At 40.3% G+C, this 16,538-nt stretch overlaps 2 protein-coding genes across 7 annotated transcripts in view; one reads left to right on the top strand and one right to left on the bottom strand.

Annotated features, from left to right (window-relative positions):
• Positions 1-2,366, top strand: part of LOC109408301 (yemanuclein) — an 80,508-nt gene extending 78,142 nt beyond the window's left edge. For all 5 annotated transcript variants that reach the window (XM_029860462.2, XM_029860464.2, XM_062846647.1 and 2 more), the window contains one exon: positions 1,596-2,366. Coding sequence is in view for 1 of the 5 variants with exons in the window: in XM_019681570.3 (XP_019537115.3) it covers positions 1,596-1,705 (110 nt within the window). In the remaining 4 variants the exon portion in view is untranslated. The remainder of the gene's footprint in view (positions 1-1,595) is intronic.
• Positions 2,367-14,886: 12,520 nt separating this feature from the next.
• Positions 14,887-15,947, bottom strand: LOC109400453 (protein D3-like). 2 transcript variants are annotated; one of them, XM_062849013.1, is made up of 2 exons: positions 15,153-15,947; positions 14,887-15,056 (listed from the first exon to the last, which is right to left on the bottom strand). In XM_062849013.1, the coding sequence occupies exons 1-2, from the start codon at positions 15,794-15,796 to the stop codon at positions 14,993-14,995; spliced, it is 708 nt and encodes a 235-aa protein (XP_062704997.1). In that variant the 5' UTR covers positions 15,797-15,947; the 3' UTR covers positions 14,887-14,992. The 2 variants fall into 2 exon arrangements, with proteins under 2 accessions (XP_062704997.1, XP_062704999.1); XM_062849015.1 differs by having other exon boundaries at positions 15,160-15,947.
• Positions 15,948-16,538: the final 591 nt, after the last annotated feature.

Here is a 16,538-nt window from a genome sequence, read left to right as displayed (position 1 = left end):
ACTGATCAACTGAATTGACTAACTGTTCGAAGACCTTCGTATGGCGTTGAAATTCAATTGACGGCCTAAATAGTTAGAAAGTAGTGACATTACTGGACGTGGGGGATATTCGTAAACGAATGGAGTATTGACATTAAAGTATCGTGGAACGTTGTAGGCTGTTTGGGCTTCTCTGGAAGTTAACCTTTAATGTTAACTTCGTTTCCGGACCAGGCTAGATAACTGTGTAGTGTCGGTAGCGGTTGTCCCAATTTGCCAAGAATAACACTACGGGCCAGCTATCCCGGGGGTTGAAGTCCACCAAACAGGAACCCCTATCCAAGGTCAGGCGACCCGTGCTGATGGATCAATGGATGAATAGGTGAGGGTGTATAAAAGATGCTCGATCTTTGACGGAACCTGTAACGTAGGTAGGTAGATCACTTTTTCGTGTTGCGTTACGGTGAAAGTTCTACCCAACCGAACTCTAGTGACATCCGGTTTGTCAAGCTGGGGTGATGTGTTTTGGTAATAAGGATTCATGGTACAAAGTCCTTATCAAGGATGGAATCATTCATTTGCAATCAGTTACATTCACTTGCTGTTAGCTCGCTTTAGAAACATCGTAGCAAAAATCAATGTATGGACACATTCTCATTATTGTTTTACATAAAACTTTGTAGAACAATGTACTAGCGTAGCATCAATAATTAAGTCAACAGAAACCAGCAAACGCAACTCTCCACGGCGTGAATGTAATTTACATTCACGGCGTGGAGAGTTGCCTTCACAGCTCGTTCACCCTAATGTCATTCGGCAAACTTTCAGATAAAACTACAAGGTTAAATTCATCCATACATTGTTTTTTGAAAGCATGCTTTTGTACTGAGATAGTAGCAAGTGAATGTAATTCTTTGCAAATGAATGATCCCATCCCTGGTCCTTGTTACTGGTGAAAGTTTCTAAAACTCCGACATTGCTTACTCAAGACTACACTTGATGTTAGGAAATCGAACATGCTTTACGTATCTAATTGCATATCAACCTATTGAGGATTGTTTTGGTAATTCAACGACTCATGTAAACTCTTATTGAAGAACACATTTTGCAACTTGCCTACAACCCCGGGTTTTCTTTGTTCTGCTGAGACTAAACTAGAAGTAATACCTGAATGGGGCTAGAGTTCCTATGCATGAATATTGGATAATTATCGGTAACCACCGTTTTGTATTGTGTTTGATTAGGGGCGCACTTTCTGGGATTAAAAACTCTATGGAAACGGGACCTATTGCATTCGATTTGTTGAACAAAAGTCTACGGAGGGGGGGGGGGGGGAGGTATTGGTCATGGGGTTCTGAGATGGTTCGAGTCCACGTAGTTTATGGGCAGCGTCATAAGAGATTGGTTTATCAAGGATAAAGGTCAAGTTTATTACCAATTTGTAGAGAAATATATGTATATAATCGCCATAGAAATTCATGTTTCCTGGTTTCAGTGAGAATTACATTCACCCTTCCAAATCATTCAGTAAACTGGCCGCAAATCCGCAACGCCACGTGGGTCCAGTTCATATCGTTATTTTCAAATGAAGCTCATGATATTCCTCAACTTTCCAGAAACTCCAACAACAATACCCGGCTTAAACGGTACCACCAGAAGCAACAGTCCGAAAGTGCTGAACCCAATGGCGACGGCGGCAGCAATGAGGAAAGCCAACGGCAAATAAATTGACCACCTTCCCTGCGGATCCGCCCCGAGAACTGTCCCGCGACCGAGCTGACCTGACGATTGCTGGTCGAATCGTTGTTGTTTTTGTATATTTAATCGAAAGGAGGATTTTTTATTATAGCCTAGAGTAAACGGGACGGAGCGGAGAAATCATTAGATTTATTCAGAACCCCGTGTTTTAGAGAGAAATTTCAGCGGCAGCAGTGCAGGTCCCTGAAAAAAAATTGTCGAAATTCAGAAAACCAGAGAATCCAGTGTGTCGAGAGAAAGTCTGTAAATTAAGTCTGTTTTGAGGGAGTCCGTAACATAGGGATATTTGAAAAATACGAGTTGTCACATACTTTTTAGAAGAACATCTGCTCGAAATAGAAGGAGGGAGCTGGACAACGTAGTGTCATCTTTTAGTTATTAAGTGACCCTGTCTTTAAATGTTAATGTAAGTTGGTTCGTTCGTTTGGTTTTATTTTTCATATTTGATTTCTGTTGTAACTTTCTATTGTTTCTCTTCGAACATTTTTTTTACGAAACGGACGTAAAATAAACATGCAGCGCTGCTACAAAAAAATGTAAACTAATTTAAAGAGAAAATAACGAATACAGTTAATGAATAGAAGTATAAAGAAAGCAAGTAAAATAAACAAAATCGAAATTTAAATGGAGCCTGCAATGTGTTTTTTTTTCTTCGAAAATACCCGCCTAGACTTAATTACCCATTACTGAAAGCTTTTCAAAAATAGTTTTCGTTACAAATGCATTGTATAGGATTAGCCATCGGATTCCGATTTTTTTATTGTAATACCGTAGCAATCCTCAAGACACATCACCATCATAAATTGATAGCAGAAGCCCCAGTTAACAGAAGTGCTCTCGCAATGGTTCGCTAATCTCTTCGATTGTGCTTCTTTTCCCCGAATGTCGGTTCCCCTGAAAGTCAGTTCCCCGCATGACCCGTTTCCCCGAAAAGTACATTCTTGTTTGAAATGATCACTGTTTATGATCATGGGAAGTTGTTCAGAAAGCCAAGGGTCGATTTGAATGGGAAGAATGAGTCAAAATACCATTCTTCATTCAGTAGTGTTTCAGCAGAACTCGAAAGAACTGCCTATGAATAAAGAAGGGTTCGTTTCGGGGAACTGCGTAAGGGTGTAATAAGTGTCAGTGTAACGTACAGTATTGATGAGATTTGTCGCGTGTAGTGTTCGTCGTTTTCTATATATAAAAAAAGAAAGCGTTTGTAGTTAGGTTAAGTGTAACGTCCCCAAAAACCCCACGAACGCAACCATCGCTACACTGCTCCATGTAAGGTCGACGGCAGTTCCGCTAGCCATCACTAGGCTGCACAGGACACATGACTGCACGTATAGGCGGTCATGGGGGTGGCGTAATGGGCAGCCATGGGAGGCGAAGTGGGTGTCCATCATGAGGAGGATGCACGGCGGGTCATTGGCCAAAGGTTCGGGGTCAATGAGCTCCATTACAACACATCATTTGCCTGGTGATCTGCATACAGAAGAGTTGCAATATTTTTAAGTAGAAAGACATCCGGAGAAATTAAGGAAAGTGTAGAACGACAAGTTTAGAGTTGAAGGCAGTGCTGAAAAATTCATTTCGTCATATCTAAATTCACCTACAGCTCATTTTAGAAGCTGAACCTGAGAATATGGTAGCCAGTTCTGCTAGAAAGTCACGGAAAACTCGCTATTTTTCGAATATTTAAGGTAAATGTCACGGACTACATTTGAAAAATGCCAAATGATATTCACGGTGAATATCATTTAGCATTTTTCAAAAGTAGTCCGTGACATTTACCTTAAATATTCGAAAAATATCGTTTTTTCCGTGACTTTCTAGCAGAGCTGGCCTAGCCGCACAAGTTTTTCATATATCATTTTCTCAGGTTCAGCTTCTAAAATTAGCTGTAGGTGATTGAATTTAGATATGACGAAATGAAATTTTCAACACTGGTTGAAGGATTAGGAGAAAAGGAAGTGTGAAGGAGAAATTAGAAAACAAGGTAAATTTCTGTGAAAGCCCCGAACCCAGATCGTTCATCCATACAGTGCCTAAAACCCGCCATTGTGAATCTCCAATTATGTCCACAGGACCTCGCGGTTTTTATTAAACAACTTACCATCGTGGTTTGGTGAGAGCTGTTACCGCAGCGTAGACCTCACTCCCCTTTTGTAGTGTGTCTGCATCTCTGTATCCCGATACAACACCCAAGCGCGCCGACGAACTCAAGCTTTTTTCCGGTGAATCTCCCTCCCCCTAAAGCGTTACGTAATTTGTGGACAGCGCCTCACTGAGTTCATCACCACACTCGAGGGGCGCACGAGACAGGAGGAAGGTCCGCGAGAGGCTGCAACCAACGAGATAAAGGAAAGAAGAAGCCGCCAAGGTAGGACCCCAAATAACCAAAAGTTCAGATAAAAGGGTACTTTATAAGCTAAGCAGCTTGTTCGAAGTTGCTCATTAGCCTTCTAAGCAGCTTCATTTTTAAGTAATTTTGGAACTTGAAAGCTCACATAAGCACGCTGGATAGCCTTCTAAGCAGCTTCTGACAGAACTTTTACAAAATTCATGCAGAAACAAAAATGTGTTTTCAGAATCACAACCCTGTTGGTGGGTTTGTGTTTCACGTCTGGAAATTGCTTCTGATAATTATATTTTCACACATGTCGCTGCTATGTAGATTTGAACTGGATCCTCCTGCGTGATAGCCTGCCGACTTACCGCTGCACTGCTGAAGACACTTGACAAAGTCAAGCTAACTAAACTTCTGTACTGCCGTGAATCGCAAGTCAGTCCCATCTGCATTTTGGGCAAAAATGAGTTAATTCTTCATTACACCAACAAAGCTAGCCATGAAATTGTTTGACAATTCACAGGTCATTTTGACAGACCACACACATGCACGAAAAAGACGGATAACATATTCTACTTTATCGATCTTGTTGCCGTCCTTTTCAAGCTCATGTTGCATCTGTCAAAATGACCTGAGAATTGTCAATCATTTTGAGGTTAGATTCGTTGGTGTAATAAAGAATGGCCGTTTTTGAGCTTTCTTCGGATGACCTTTCAGCTGCGTGCATAATAATTTATAGTTTGTTCAGTAAAATTCAAAAACAACACCATGTCAGATTGTCCCATAATGAAATGTAATCGCAAGTCAGTCCCATTACGAACTTGTGCACCCTCCGGTACACAACCTGACACTACTTTAGCCAGTTTTTAAATTTTTCACTGTTACGTTTTCATGTTTGAAACAATGTGTGAAAGTTTCATGATGATCGCAGAAGTTTTCAAATAATGGCGATTTTTTAGAGTTTCACATAGAAATCGAGTTTAAAAACTTCAGAGGATATTTTCTCAATGCCTACTTTACAGTGGGAAAAATCGACCCAAAAAACGAATCTTTTAACGCCGCTGGTTTCGGTACGTGAAGTTGACCATTTCTGACGTTAAAAATTACGAGAAATCGATTGGTGCTAAATTCATTCACCGCACGCAGGGCCGGATCTAAGGGGGGGCCGGGGGGGCGGGCCCCGGGCCCCCACATTTTAGGGGCCCCCACAAAAACCTTTTTCGGTTGCTAACATTAGCTTTTTTTTCATATTACTCAAATAGGGTAGGGCGGGGCAAGATGAGCACCCTAAGGATCATGTTGAGTTTATTGAAAGTGAACACAATTTTTCATAATACCTCTCAGTAGTTCTTTTCTATATCATGTTTTCTACCACCCATAAACATGGCAGGGTTTAAAATTCACAATAAGGATGATTTATTTGACTAAACAAAAAAGATGTTTTATGGTCAGTTCGAACATGCTACGGGGCAAGACGAGCACCCCTACGGGGCAAGAAGAGCGCATCATTAAAATTTCAATATTTTAACAATAAATTGATTATACAGTGATTGAAATAGCACACCTTGTTTATAGCTATGGTTTCACGTTCTAAAATTATTATTTTTTTTTCGATTATTGAAAAAAAAAAATGCGGTTTTATAATACTTTATACAAAATGACCTGAAAAACAATAAACGATTATTAGGTTACTTAATTTTAGGAATTCACGCAACCAAATAGTTGCAGAGGATACAGAAACCTATATTCGGCACTATTGAGTGGATTACAATAATTTCAAAATATTTTCTATATTCCCATCAGGGGTGCTCACCTTGCCCCACTATAGGTAAACAACTCAAATTGAATAAATTTTTATGTTTGTTCTTAGAAAATATTTTCTAATGTAAATTAATATGCTTTACAGTAAGCTAGTAATGTTGGCTGATTACCAGAATTATGGTAAAAATTTGATTCTGACATGAAAACCTTATTTTATTCTGATGATTTCTTATAAGAAAATGCTAAAAATCCATTCTATTGACTAATTTGACGATATTTTTTAATTCTTTCATTATGAAGTACCTTTTATCAGGTTTACAAACAGGATGAACTTTATTCTAACGGATTATGAAGTTGTTTGGGCAAAATTCCTCATAAAAGTAGTAAAACGGAGGGGTGCTCTTCTTGCCCCGGGTGGCCATCTTGCCCCGTCCTACCCTACTGTTCGAAAATAAGGAAAAAACATTTTTATTCATCTCTCCGAGGGGCCTCCACATACCCTCGGGCCCCGGGCCCCCACAATCCTTAATCCGGGCCTGACCGCACGGCACGGAAAGTGGTCCATTTTGCCCCCTTTTGCCCTTTTTTCATACAAAAAGAGAATCAAAATGTAGTTTTAAACAACCAACACGACTGTAAATCGTTGAAAATAGCTGCAGGTGTAATTGGAAGCTAATAGCAATCATAATAATACATAAAAGATTCTTTCAAATGCTTATTTTGGCCCATATGCCCCAACAACTGCTGAATATTCACATTTTTTCTAGTTATGAATGGATTTTTAATGTTACTGATTTGAAGTTGATTTGTTTAGCATAAACAAAAAGCGCTAGATCTATTATCACCATAATCATCTTCGAGAGTTGTGCAATTTGCCTCATTTTGCCCTATTTTCATGAAAAAATGAGATTTAAAATGTATATATGAGAAACAAATACTGCTATGGAACGTTGAAATTAGTTTTAGGTACAATTGGAAGCTAACAGTTATCATGCGCATATATAAAAGATATTTTACCCTACATGCCCCTAAAACTGCTGGATAATAACATATTTTGTATGGTTTTGTAATGTTGGTGGATGCAAAACATGTAGTTCTGGATCATTTTTGATATATACAATTGTGGTTTATCGATTTATACTAGAACCATTCTTGGAATAGTATGAATAGCTGTCCATTTCACGCCAATTTACCCTGATTTTTTGTCATGTAATGAATAAATTAGTTTGTCCTGACTTTTTGTCATGTAATGAATAAATTAATTTTCCTTATTAGAATTGGTACTGAAACCAATGTTATCAAAACGACATATATATGACTTTTTCTATAATTTCAGATTTTGATGGGGAATTAAGGGCAAAATAGGCATTTTATAAAATATGTCGAATATGCGAAAAACTGATTAAATAGGGCGTCTTAAAGCACCAAATTGTATATATTCAAGATGCCTCATTTAATCAGTTGTGTGCATATTTGTCACAAATTAAGGTTAAGATTATTGCTTATTTTACCCTAAATTCCCCAAAATTATATTTTTTTATCTTTCCTTTCGATTACATTGGTTTCAGTACCAAAAGTCCATCAATTCGGACATAAGCAAATGTGTGAAATCAATTCATTCATGAGGCGATAACAAATCAGGGCCAATTGGGGTAAAACGGGCAGCTATTTGTACCCTCTCGAGGATGATTCTAAAGCCAATAGATAAACCTTATTTGTATATATAAAAAATGATACAGGACTTCATGCATTGCAACCAGTGACATTACAAAACAATTCAAAAACGTTATCATCCAGCAGTTTTAGGGGCATGTAGGGTAAAATAGGAAAAATATCTTTCATAAATGCGTATGATAACTGTTAGCTTCCAATTGCAACTAAAACTAATTTCAACGTTCGATAGCAGTATCTGTTTCTTATAAATGCATTTTAAATCTCATTTTTCTATGATTATGGGGCAAATTGGACAACGACTGACAATGATTGTGGTGATAACTGATCTAGTGCTTTTTGTTTATGCAAAAACAAACAAATTCAAATCAGTAACATAAAAATCCATTCATAATTAGGAAAAAACCACAATTTCCAGCACTTGTTGGGGCATATGGGGCAAAATAAACAATTAAAAGGATCTTTCATATGGGTTTATGATTTCTATTAACCTCTAATTACACATGCAGCTATTTTCAACGATCTACAGTCGTGTTAGTTGTTTGAAAGTACATTTTGACTATCTTTTTTGTATGAAAAAAGTGCAAAATGGCGCAAAATGGACAACTTCCCGTGCCGTGCGGTGAATGAATATAGCACCAATCGATTTCTTATACTTTTTTACGTCAGAAATGGTCAACTTCACGTACCGAAACCAGCGGCGTTAAAAGATCCGTTTTTTGGGTCGATTTTTCCCACTGTGCACTGTATGGGACTGACTTGCGATTCACGGCAGTGTACAAATGTGCAAAACTAGCTGCCGACAGAAAATCGATTCAAGTCAGACTTTACCTACTGTCCACTCAATCGCAGCTGTAGTACTGTGGTATAGCATAGGGTTCTCACGCAGCGACTATCGGTTCGAATCCGATGGGCGGCAATTTTTTTTTTGCTCAAGCCTAGTTTTCATTGATTTGATAATTTCATATTTGTCTTTTATTTGTGTATGCTGAAACAGTTGTTTTCTGTAAAAGAAATAAATTCAATCTTCATTGAAACACAATGCTACTGAACTGAACTTCTATGAACTTGAAAGTTCCGACAAAGTTCCGAGTAGCATCTTAAGCAGCTTTAAAGTTCCGCGAAGTTCAGATAAAGTTCCGAATGGAACTTTCCGGCTGCTTAAGAGGCTAACAATGAGCCTTGCCGGAACTTGTGACCGAAGTTCCAGCAAGGCTCATCGTTAGCCTCTTAAGCAGCCAGAAAGTTCCATTTGGAACTTTATCTGAACTTCACGGAACTTGAAAGTGCATTTTGTCATGGGAAGCGGAACTTTTGGTTACTTGGGACTAGTCCGTAAGGAAGTGGGAGGCGTCGTCCGGTGTTGAGGACGGATGCCAGGAAGTTAGGGAAGGAGAAGATAGGAGGAGGGAATAGGGTAGGACGTCCAGAGGAACTAATAAAATAATAAAGCTCGAGACCAAGAATACTGGAAGTTGCTTTATCGAGCTATAAGTACTTTCTTTTCGCGGAGTGTCACGAGCGTCTTGCTGACTCTGAGGCTTGCAGACGGGGGTTTCATGGTTTCATCCTTGCTGGGAGTAACGTGGCACTTGCTTGCAGTGTTGCGAAATGAGCGAGTACTCTCACATCTAGTCAAACTCACTCATGAGTATGAGCAGTACACCTTAAACTCACCGTGAGTATTACTCACATTTGAGTAAGCGCTGTACAACTCACACTCACTCGTGAGTATTGACGTGCAGATACTCACTCACGAGTATGCTTTACTCATATTCATACGGTAACACTAGTTTACAAAATAAAACGAAAGTCGTGAACTTCTGTCAACGACCAAAATTTTTGAAGCACAATTTAGTGCTGATTTCAAAACCGACCTTCAAAAAATTTTAAGTAGAACAGTTTTTGAGTTATAGCTCAATATCGAGCTTTACAACTTTTCAAAATATGTAATTTATTAAAATTCAAATATATTGCGTTTTGTTCAACCAATTTTTAATCTTTATCCATAAATTGAAAGCTGAATACATTACCATTCGATCATCTGAATACAAGTTTTGCGTAAGATTGATGAATTTCAAGATATTGGCGAGTTTTAGGGACGATCTCCTTAAATTTTAGCAAAATTCCCAAAATGTTTCAAAGAAATGTATTTTTTTTAATAAGAAAAAAACAATTTAAAAATTATTTCTCGACGTGTATTTGACACATCATATGTAGGCGAGTTACAGTAAAAATTTCAGCTCAATCGGAGCATTAATTACGGAGAATGAGATGGTTAAAGTGAACGACTTTGCTTATAAATAGAACAAACATCGATTTCAAATCATCAACCTTGTATGGAAACTCGAAAAAATTTCCGCCCTACTGTATTTTTTTTCCTTCTCGTTTTCGAACTCAGGGCATGATTCTACACCAAAAATGATCATCAGCTTACCGAGTTCAAAAATGCTGTAAACTAGTGTAATCTAAAATTTATGTAAAGGCTTGGAATCCCATCAAACATTAAAATAGTATGTTTTATTATGGCGAATTTATTGAATCAGTAGACAAGGTTGCTTGTCAATAATTCCAATGTTTTTTTATTCTAGTGAATTGTATCTTACTGGTAGTTCTAAGCGCTCCGTTAAGGGCGGTCCTGAAGAGGTCCCCTTTGAGCCCAACAGCTCAACGTGAGGGCTTTTGTTTGAACTCAAATTTCTTGTAGACAGAGATCAATCCCCTGAAATGGCTGCCATCCACTTATAACTGGCGTGAATCCAAAAATTTGGTACTGAATTGAATGGGCGGTTGCATTAAGCTGAAAACAGTGATTTTTTTCTGTTAGTGCAGGCGTGACATTCACATATAATTGAGTTCAGCGTTGTTTTAAATGGACGAAATGTATTTGCAACGTCGAAATGCCGCTTTTTCATTTGGTTCGGCTGCGAGCGCGTCGTCGTCGTCGTCTATTTCACAGTGCTCGTCTTCGTACAGGGCAGTTTAGTGTGTTTTTGGAGGCAACGTCGAAAGGCCGCTTTGAGTTTTTGGAGGCAAAGTGTACAGGCCGCGTTTTCATTCGGATTGTCCGTCGTCGTCGTCTATTTGACTGTGCTCATCTTCGTGATTTTGGAGGCAAAGTGAAGAGGCCATTTTTTTTTTCATTTGGGGCTGCCGCGTCGTCGTCGTCGCAGATTTGGCTGTGCTTATCTTCGTACTGGGCGGTTTAGTGTGATTTTTGAGGCAAAGTGAAAAAGCCGCTTTTTTATTCGGACCGGCTGCGTCGTCGTCGTCGTCAATTTGAATGTCCACATCGTCGTACCCGTGTGTAGTTGTAGCGGTTCAGTGTGATTTCGGAGAAGAGGCCAATTAGTGGAAGATGCTGTAGCACATACGCACTGGACACTTCGAAGGATGTTAATTGGTGAGCTCTTTCCATTTTATCATAACAATAATAATAATAATAATTAATGCTAAAGGATTTATACAATTCTGCTCTGGTTTTTGAGTATTTTTCTAACAAATATGGAAAAGTTCGTCACGTCATGTGTCGGCGCACATTTAGTTGGTAATAAATAATTTCCTTTCATTTTTTGCATGAACACAACAATTTGAATGGTTCGTCATCTTCGGTGTCGACATTTGTAATATTTTAGTCCAAATGAATAAATGTTTTGACTCAAATAAAGGTTGCATGAATATCTGGAAAAAGAGAGGGTCGGTAAAAGATAGACGGCGAACCATGCGGTAAGATCTTTCTGATTTATTTATCACGTGTTATTTTGTTAATACTTGTGAATGGATCGCGTTCAGCATTGTCTCGCGCAGAAACGCAAACTACAGATGCGTCGGTGTTTAGCATTGTGTTCTCCTTAGTTGCGAATGAATAAATTATGTAGGGTGAGTTTTGAGGCACAAAAGATCACGTTCGTCGTCCAAGGTTTAGAAGGGTATTTCTTCGCGAGCGCATTATTAATCGCGAATCAAAACATTACACTCGTTTACCACGACAAAATCCTCAACACATCTCCTTTTCCTCTGTCCAAACTCCTAGTGATTTCTCGTAGTAACGCAGAGAATTCCTCGGTTATTGGCCTAAGCGAGAATCACGTCATCACTTCCTTCCCTATCCTCAATTGACCTGCATTCGGACGCGGCCGGCGCTGGTATTGCTTATTGAAAAGTATTGGGATTCCAGCATTTACACAATGAAGAGAAAGCTAATCCCAAGCATCATCTGTTGGTTCTTTGTGTAAATGCAGTTGTCCTTGCAATAACAGAGGAGCAACCGCGGGCGGTCAATCATGCTCATGTTCATGCTCGAAATGTATTTGCATGCTTGTGCGTCTTGTAAATTTAATAAGAACACTAAACGCTTTGAACAAATGTGTAAACGATCGTTTTTCAAATGTACGATAATTCGTACAACAAAGTTCGCTTCCGCAGAAGGCATGCTGAAATTTCGTAAATGAGCCCGTTCGAGCCGACTTCAAGAACTAACGCTTTCTTCAGGGGGTTGGCAGAGATAGCAATAGGACGCAATCAGTGAAGTACTAGATTGAAAGTAGTGAGCTGGAATTTTATATGGTGAGATGATCAGTTCTCCATATCTGCGATAAAATGGTGCAAACAGCGTGGGTTATATGATTTCTTGCCTAATTTGATGCTGTTTGAGCAAAACTTTGGGTAACTGTGTTGTTGAAGTTGCAAGAAATAAATAATACAACAACACAGTTACCCAAACTTTTGCTCAAATAGCATCAAATTAGTCAAGAAATCATATAACCGACGCTGTTTGTACCATTTTATCGCAGAAATGGAGAACTGATCATCTCACCATACAAAAATCCAGCTCACTACTTTCAATCTAGTACTTCACTGATTGCTTCCTATTAAGAAAAAGTAATTTTACGGAATCGTGTGGTGTGCTCGATTGGTAGCCGATTTGACCTTGGATTTGACAGTTCGATAGCAGCAGACCTGCTGCAAAGGCGCATATAGTGCTGAATTAATGCCTGCTTTTTGGTTTCCTGGGTGTGATTACTGGCCATGTTACTGGTAGTAATTTGCTCGGCAGTTTTTTTTTTCTTTTTAGGTCCGAGGCTCATATGGTCCAACTATGGGTGGTCCAACTTTATATGAAAAAAAACTAAGACTTGAAAATGCTCATGGGATTCCTTCAGAATTTGTTCCTTTTTTTCATTCTTCAATCACTTAACCTAATTTACAGCTCTTTTGTCCGCTAGCGTACTCTTTTGGACACTGCGTAAGCGATTCCAATTGGAAGCTGTACTAACACTTCGTACAGCTCCTAAATGTATTCTATTACAATTCTACTAGATCGAACTGGATTCCGTTGCGCTGCTTTCACTTTCTACCCTATCATGGTAGAATGATGAGCACGGGGATGTCGATGTATGGCTCTTGTTCCTTTCTCAGTCCGATTGGGAGTCCATTATGAGTTGCCGTTAGCCGATATCCAGGTTTCCGGGTCCGTTGGAGCATATGCTCTGAAGAGGGTCAGGTGCCAGCTGCTCTCGGGGGGAAGAGCAACTGACGAAAAATTGCAAGTGCCGGGGCTGGGATCGAACCCATGACCATCCACTTATGAAGTGAACGTGTAGCCACTGCGCTACGGGCCCCGGCAATTTGTTCCTTTTGTCACCCATGAGTTCCAATAAAGTTTTGTTTCAATTCTATCAAGTCTAAGCACTTTTTTATGACACATCCAGCAATTTGTGCTGATAGGGCACAGAGTTGTACCGGATTCTATTATTATTTCTTAATTATAGAGATTTTCATACCGGATTCTAGCAAAACATTGCTTAAAAATCAACTATTCGTTTTGCTTTACTGGATGCGTTTAGCGTGTAAGTTTCATGTTTGAAAGTTGAGTACTCAAGTAAATTTACTATTTTTTGTAAATTTTAAATTACAAACTGATCAAGTATTTAGTATGAGGAAAAATGATACTTTTCCTTACGGAATAATAGACCGGACTATTTTTCCGCGCAGAAAAAAAAAAACTACAGCTCTTTTAGATTTACAAGGAAGGCGTTACCAGTGTAAAACTTTTTTCCTTACTTGAATTTTGAAGCGAAATCACTATTTGGCCATTACATGCCCTATCTTTTTGCACAGTAATAGAAACTTTGGGAAAAAAACGATCAAATGTATGCGAAAAAGAAAAAAAAATTTAAATGTTTGGACCTGGGAAATGCTGTTATTGACCCTACCATTTTTTTATTTGATGATAGGTAAATATATGCCAAACATCTTTATTGAATATCGTAAAGTGACCCGACGTATGCGAAAAAAGTTATACCATTAACAAAGTGTGGCGAAATATAGAGATTTCCTAATTGATGATATTACTTCGCATGCGTAGGTAAACAATAAGAGTTTTTAGCCTATGGTGCCAAAGCTCTCGAGCAGGTCCACCTTTCCTCGAAAACTGTGCCTAGTATATAAATAATCACCATTGCAGTACAGAACAAACGAAAACATCATTTCAAACCAACAAAAATAACTTACTCACTAAACTCACCGTGAGTAAAATGAGTAACTCACGCGTGAGTAATGACGTCATACTCTCGCGTGAGTATTACTCACCAGTGAGTAATACTCACGCGAGAATATGACGTCATTACTCACGCGTGAGTATACTCATACGCGAGTAACTCACAGCGTGAGCATTACTCGCAAATGAGTAAGGTGAGTATTTTTTACTCGTGAGCATGAGTTTCGCAACACTGCTTGCTTGGCATCGGGTGATCTGTCTAATTCGTTAGAATCACGCCAGGGACTACGATAAAGTTATGGCCTCTCACGCCTGTTGTCTAACATCACCCTGGAAAGTGTAATGCGACGAGCCAGGCTCAACAGCCGGGAACGTTTTTCACGAAATCCGGCCAATTTGTCTGTTTTGCGAATGAAATGGGATACTATAACTAGAACATTTGGAACGGTGGCAGAACTGTACATTCGCACAAAATCTGAAGCAGCAAAGGTCGGACCATGGGTCGGACTGATGGTGAATAAGCTTCGGATGCTTATGACTAGGCAAAGGATCATCCACTAGCTCGCTACACTCTACGGTGAACCTAGCACCCAGAAGGTGACCAAAGCCGGAAGGATACGGTGGGTAGCGCATGTTGCGAGAACGCCGGACAACTATCCTGCAAAATATGCGTTCACTACTAATCCGGTTGGCACAAGAGGGCGTGGACCTCAGATAACACGATGGGCGGACTAGGTGGAGCGTGACCTGGCGAGCATTGGGCGCGACCGAGGATGGAGAGCGGCAACTAAAAACCGTCTGTTGTGGCACATTATCAACAATAGTACTATTGTTGATAATGTGCTATCCGAATTGTGATGTTGTGCAAATAAATGCACGTATGTTGTATGTAGGATGCCATTTGGCAGGAAAGGTACATTTATTCCATTTGTAATTTATGTATTTAACAGTTTCATTACACTATTTTGTCCTTAATAAAACTAATTCAATCACGGAGCACTCAACCGCCGAACACGGTTCCATTCCTCGGGCCATTCAGATCGGCTGATGTACCTGAAAATCACACAAAATCACAGAAAGAAAAAAAAAAAACATCAAGATCGATCAGATTCGCACAGTCACACATAGAAAACAATTTTCGCGCTATACTCAGTACATTCGGACAGTTGTCCCTGCAGCTGCGCCACGTAGTCATCGTACTGGGCTTGGAAGAAGTTTCCCGCCCACAGATTCGTCAGGCCATACTTTTGGGCAAAGTTTCGGGTGGAGAAGTACCGCCTCGGATTCCGACAGCGATTCGACAGGCGCACTTCCGTTGTGAAGTTCAGACGGTTCTCGTGTTCGTAGAGGAGAAACACGAATCTATGCATGCCGCTTCCCTTGGGCGGAACAGCCCCAACGTACTCGACCAGGGTCTCCGCGCGATCCAGATCGTTACCTTGGATGTTACCAACGACCCAGTGCACGAACTCCCGATCCCTCGGATCATCTCGGCTTGGTGTGTCCGGATCTATCATGAGCAACGTGTAGAATGATCGCTCGTTCGTGTTGAAACTGAGCGACGGAACGGTTCGGGTTTGCGTCGGAGTCAACCGATTGCCTCCCTCGGCTTCGCGACCACTTTTGTACGCGACTCGAAGCCAACAGTCCGGCGCTTCGTCTACCACGTCCGGAACGATCTCATTCGACGCGAAAGATCGGTAGATGTGGGCATCGTTCAGTATCTCCGATCCGCGAATCTGTATCAACAGCACCGCCAGCAGTGATGCAATAGCCGCAATTAACCGTAACATTGTCCCCTTGGATACACGTGTTCGAGTTCGACGACAGCGTGGTAATGAACGTTTTGCGCGCGCGATCGCGAATTCAACACTCACTACTAACCAGTTTCACCGATCGTTAAGGACTAACACGCGTCCACGCGGTGGTGGCTTTCTTTTAAAGGCCGCGATCTGGCGTGCGCCAGATCGCAAGTTTCATATGGTTGCAGCTTGTCTGGGTCCCGCCAAGAAGGGATCCAAAACTGGTTCTAACCTAAAACGGTTGCTTAGGAGTTTTTCTCAATCGCAACCCACTGCACTGTGCTGCCACTCTCAGGCCTCAGCATCTTGGAGTTGGACCATTTGCGGAAAACTTTGCAGCCAATCAGAAGGAAAAACAATGTTACGCGCCACACATTGGAATGGGTGTCCGTACAAGCTAGGCAGGTTTATTTGATTTAAGTCAATCTTAGCAAGCGGGTACCTGAACACAGTAAGCCACCTCTGCCGTACATCAGGTAAGCAAGACCGACGTCGCGATGGTATACTTTCAGAAGGTAGCAGGCGCCTCTTCTAGACTTGACTTGGACGCGTGTGTAGAACATGCTGTCACCTCGGAAAATGTGGTCGGTCATTGATCGGTGCTATAGGAGACACGTTTTGTAATTATCTAACTACTGGTCTAGTACTACTGATCACGGTTGGGATGGAGGTAGCCATTAATGATGGTTAACGCAAGTACCCTACCAGAAGCTGATCCAAAGTTAAGGACAGA

Source organism: Aedes albopictus, chromosome 1 (genome assembly GCF_035046485.1).
Source record: "Aedes albopictus strain Foshan chromosome 1, AalbF5, whole genome shotgun sequence".
Classification (NCBI taxonomy): domain Eukaryota; kingdom Metazoa; phylum Arthropoda; class Insecta; order Diptera; family Culicidae; genus Aedes; species Aedes albopictus.
Note: the sequence above shows the minus strand (reverse complement) of the source record. Positions and strands in the feature narration are given on the sequence as shown.

Coding starts and splice junctions, on each gene's coding strand:
- LOC109400453 (XM_062849013.1), bottom strand. CDS start 15,796: ATGTTACGGTTAATTGCGGCTATTGCATCACTGCTGGCGGTGCTGTTG. Junction 15,057..15,152: donor CAACTGTCCGAATGTACTGA/GTATAGCGCGAA, acceptor TGTGATTTTCAG/GTACATCAGCCGATCTGAAT.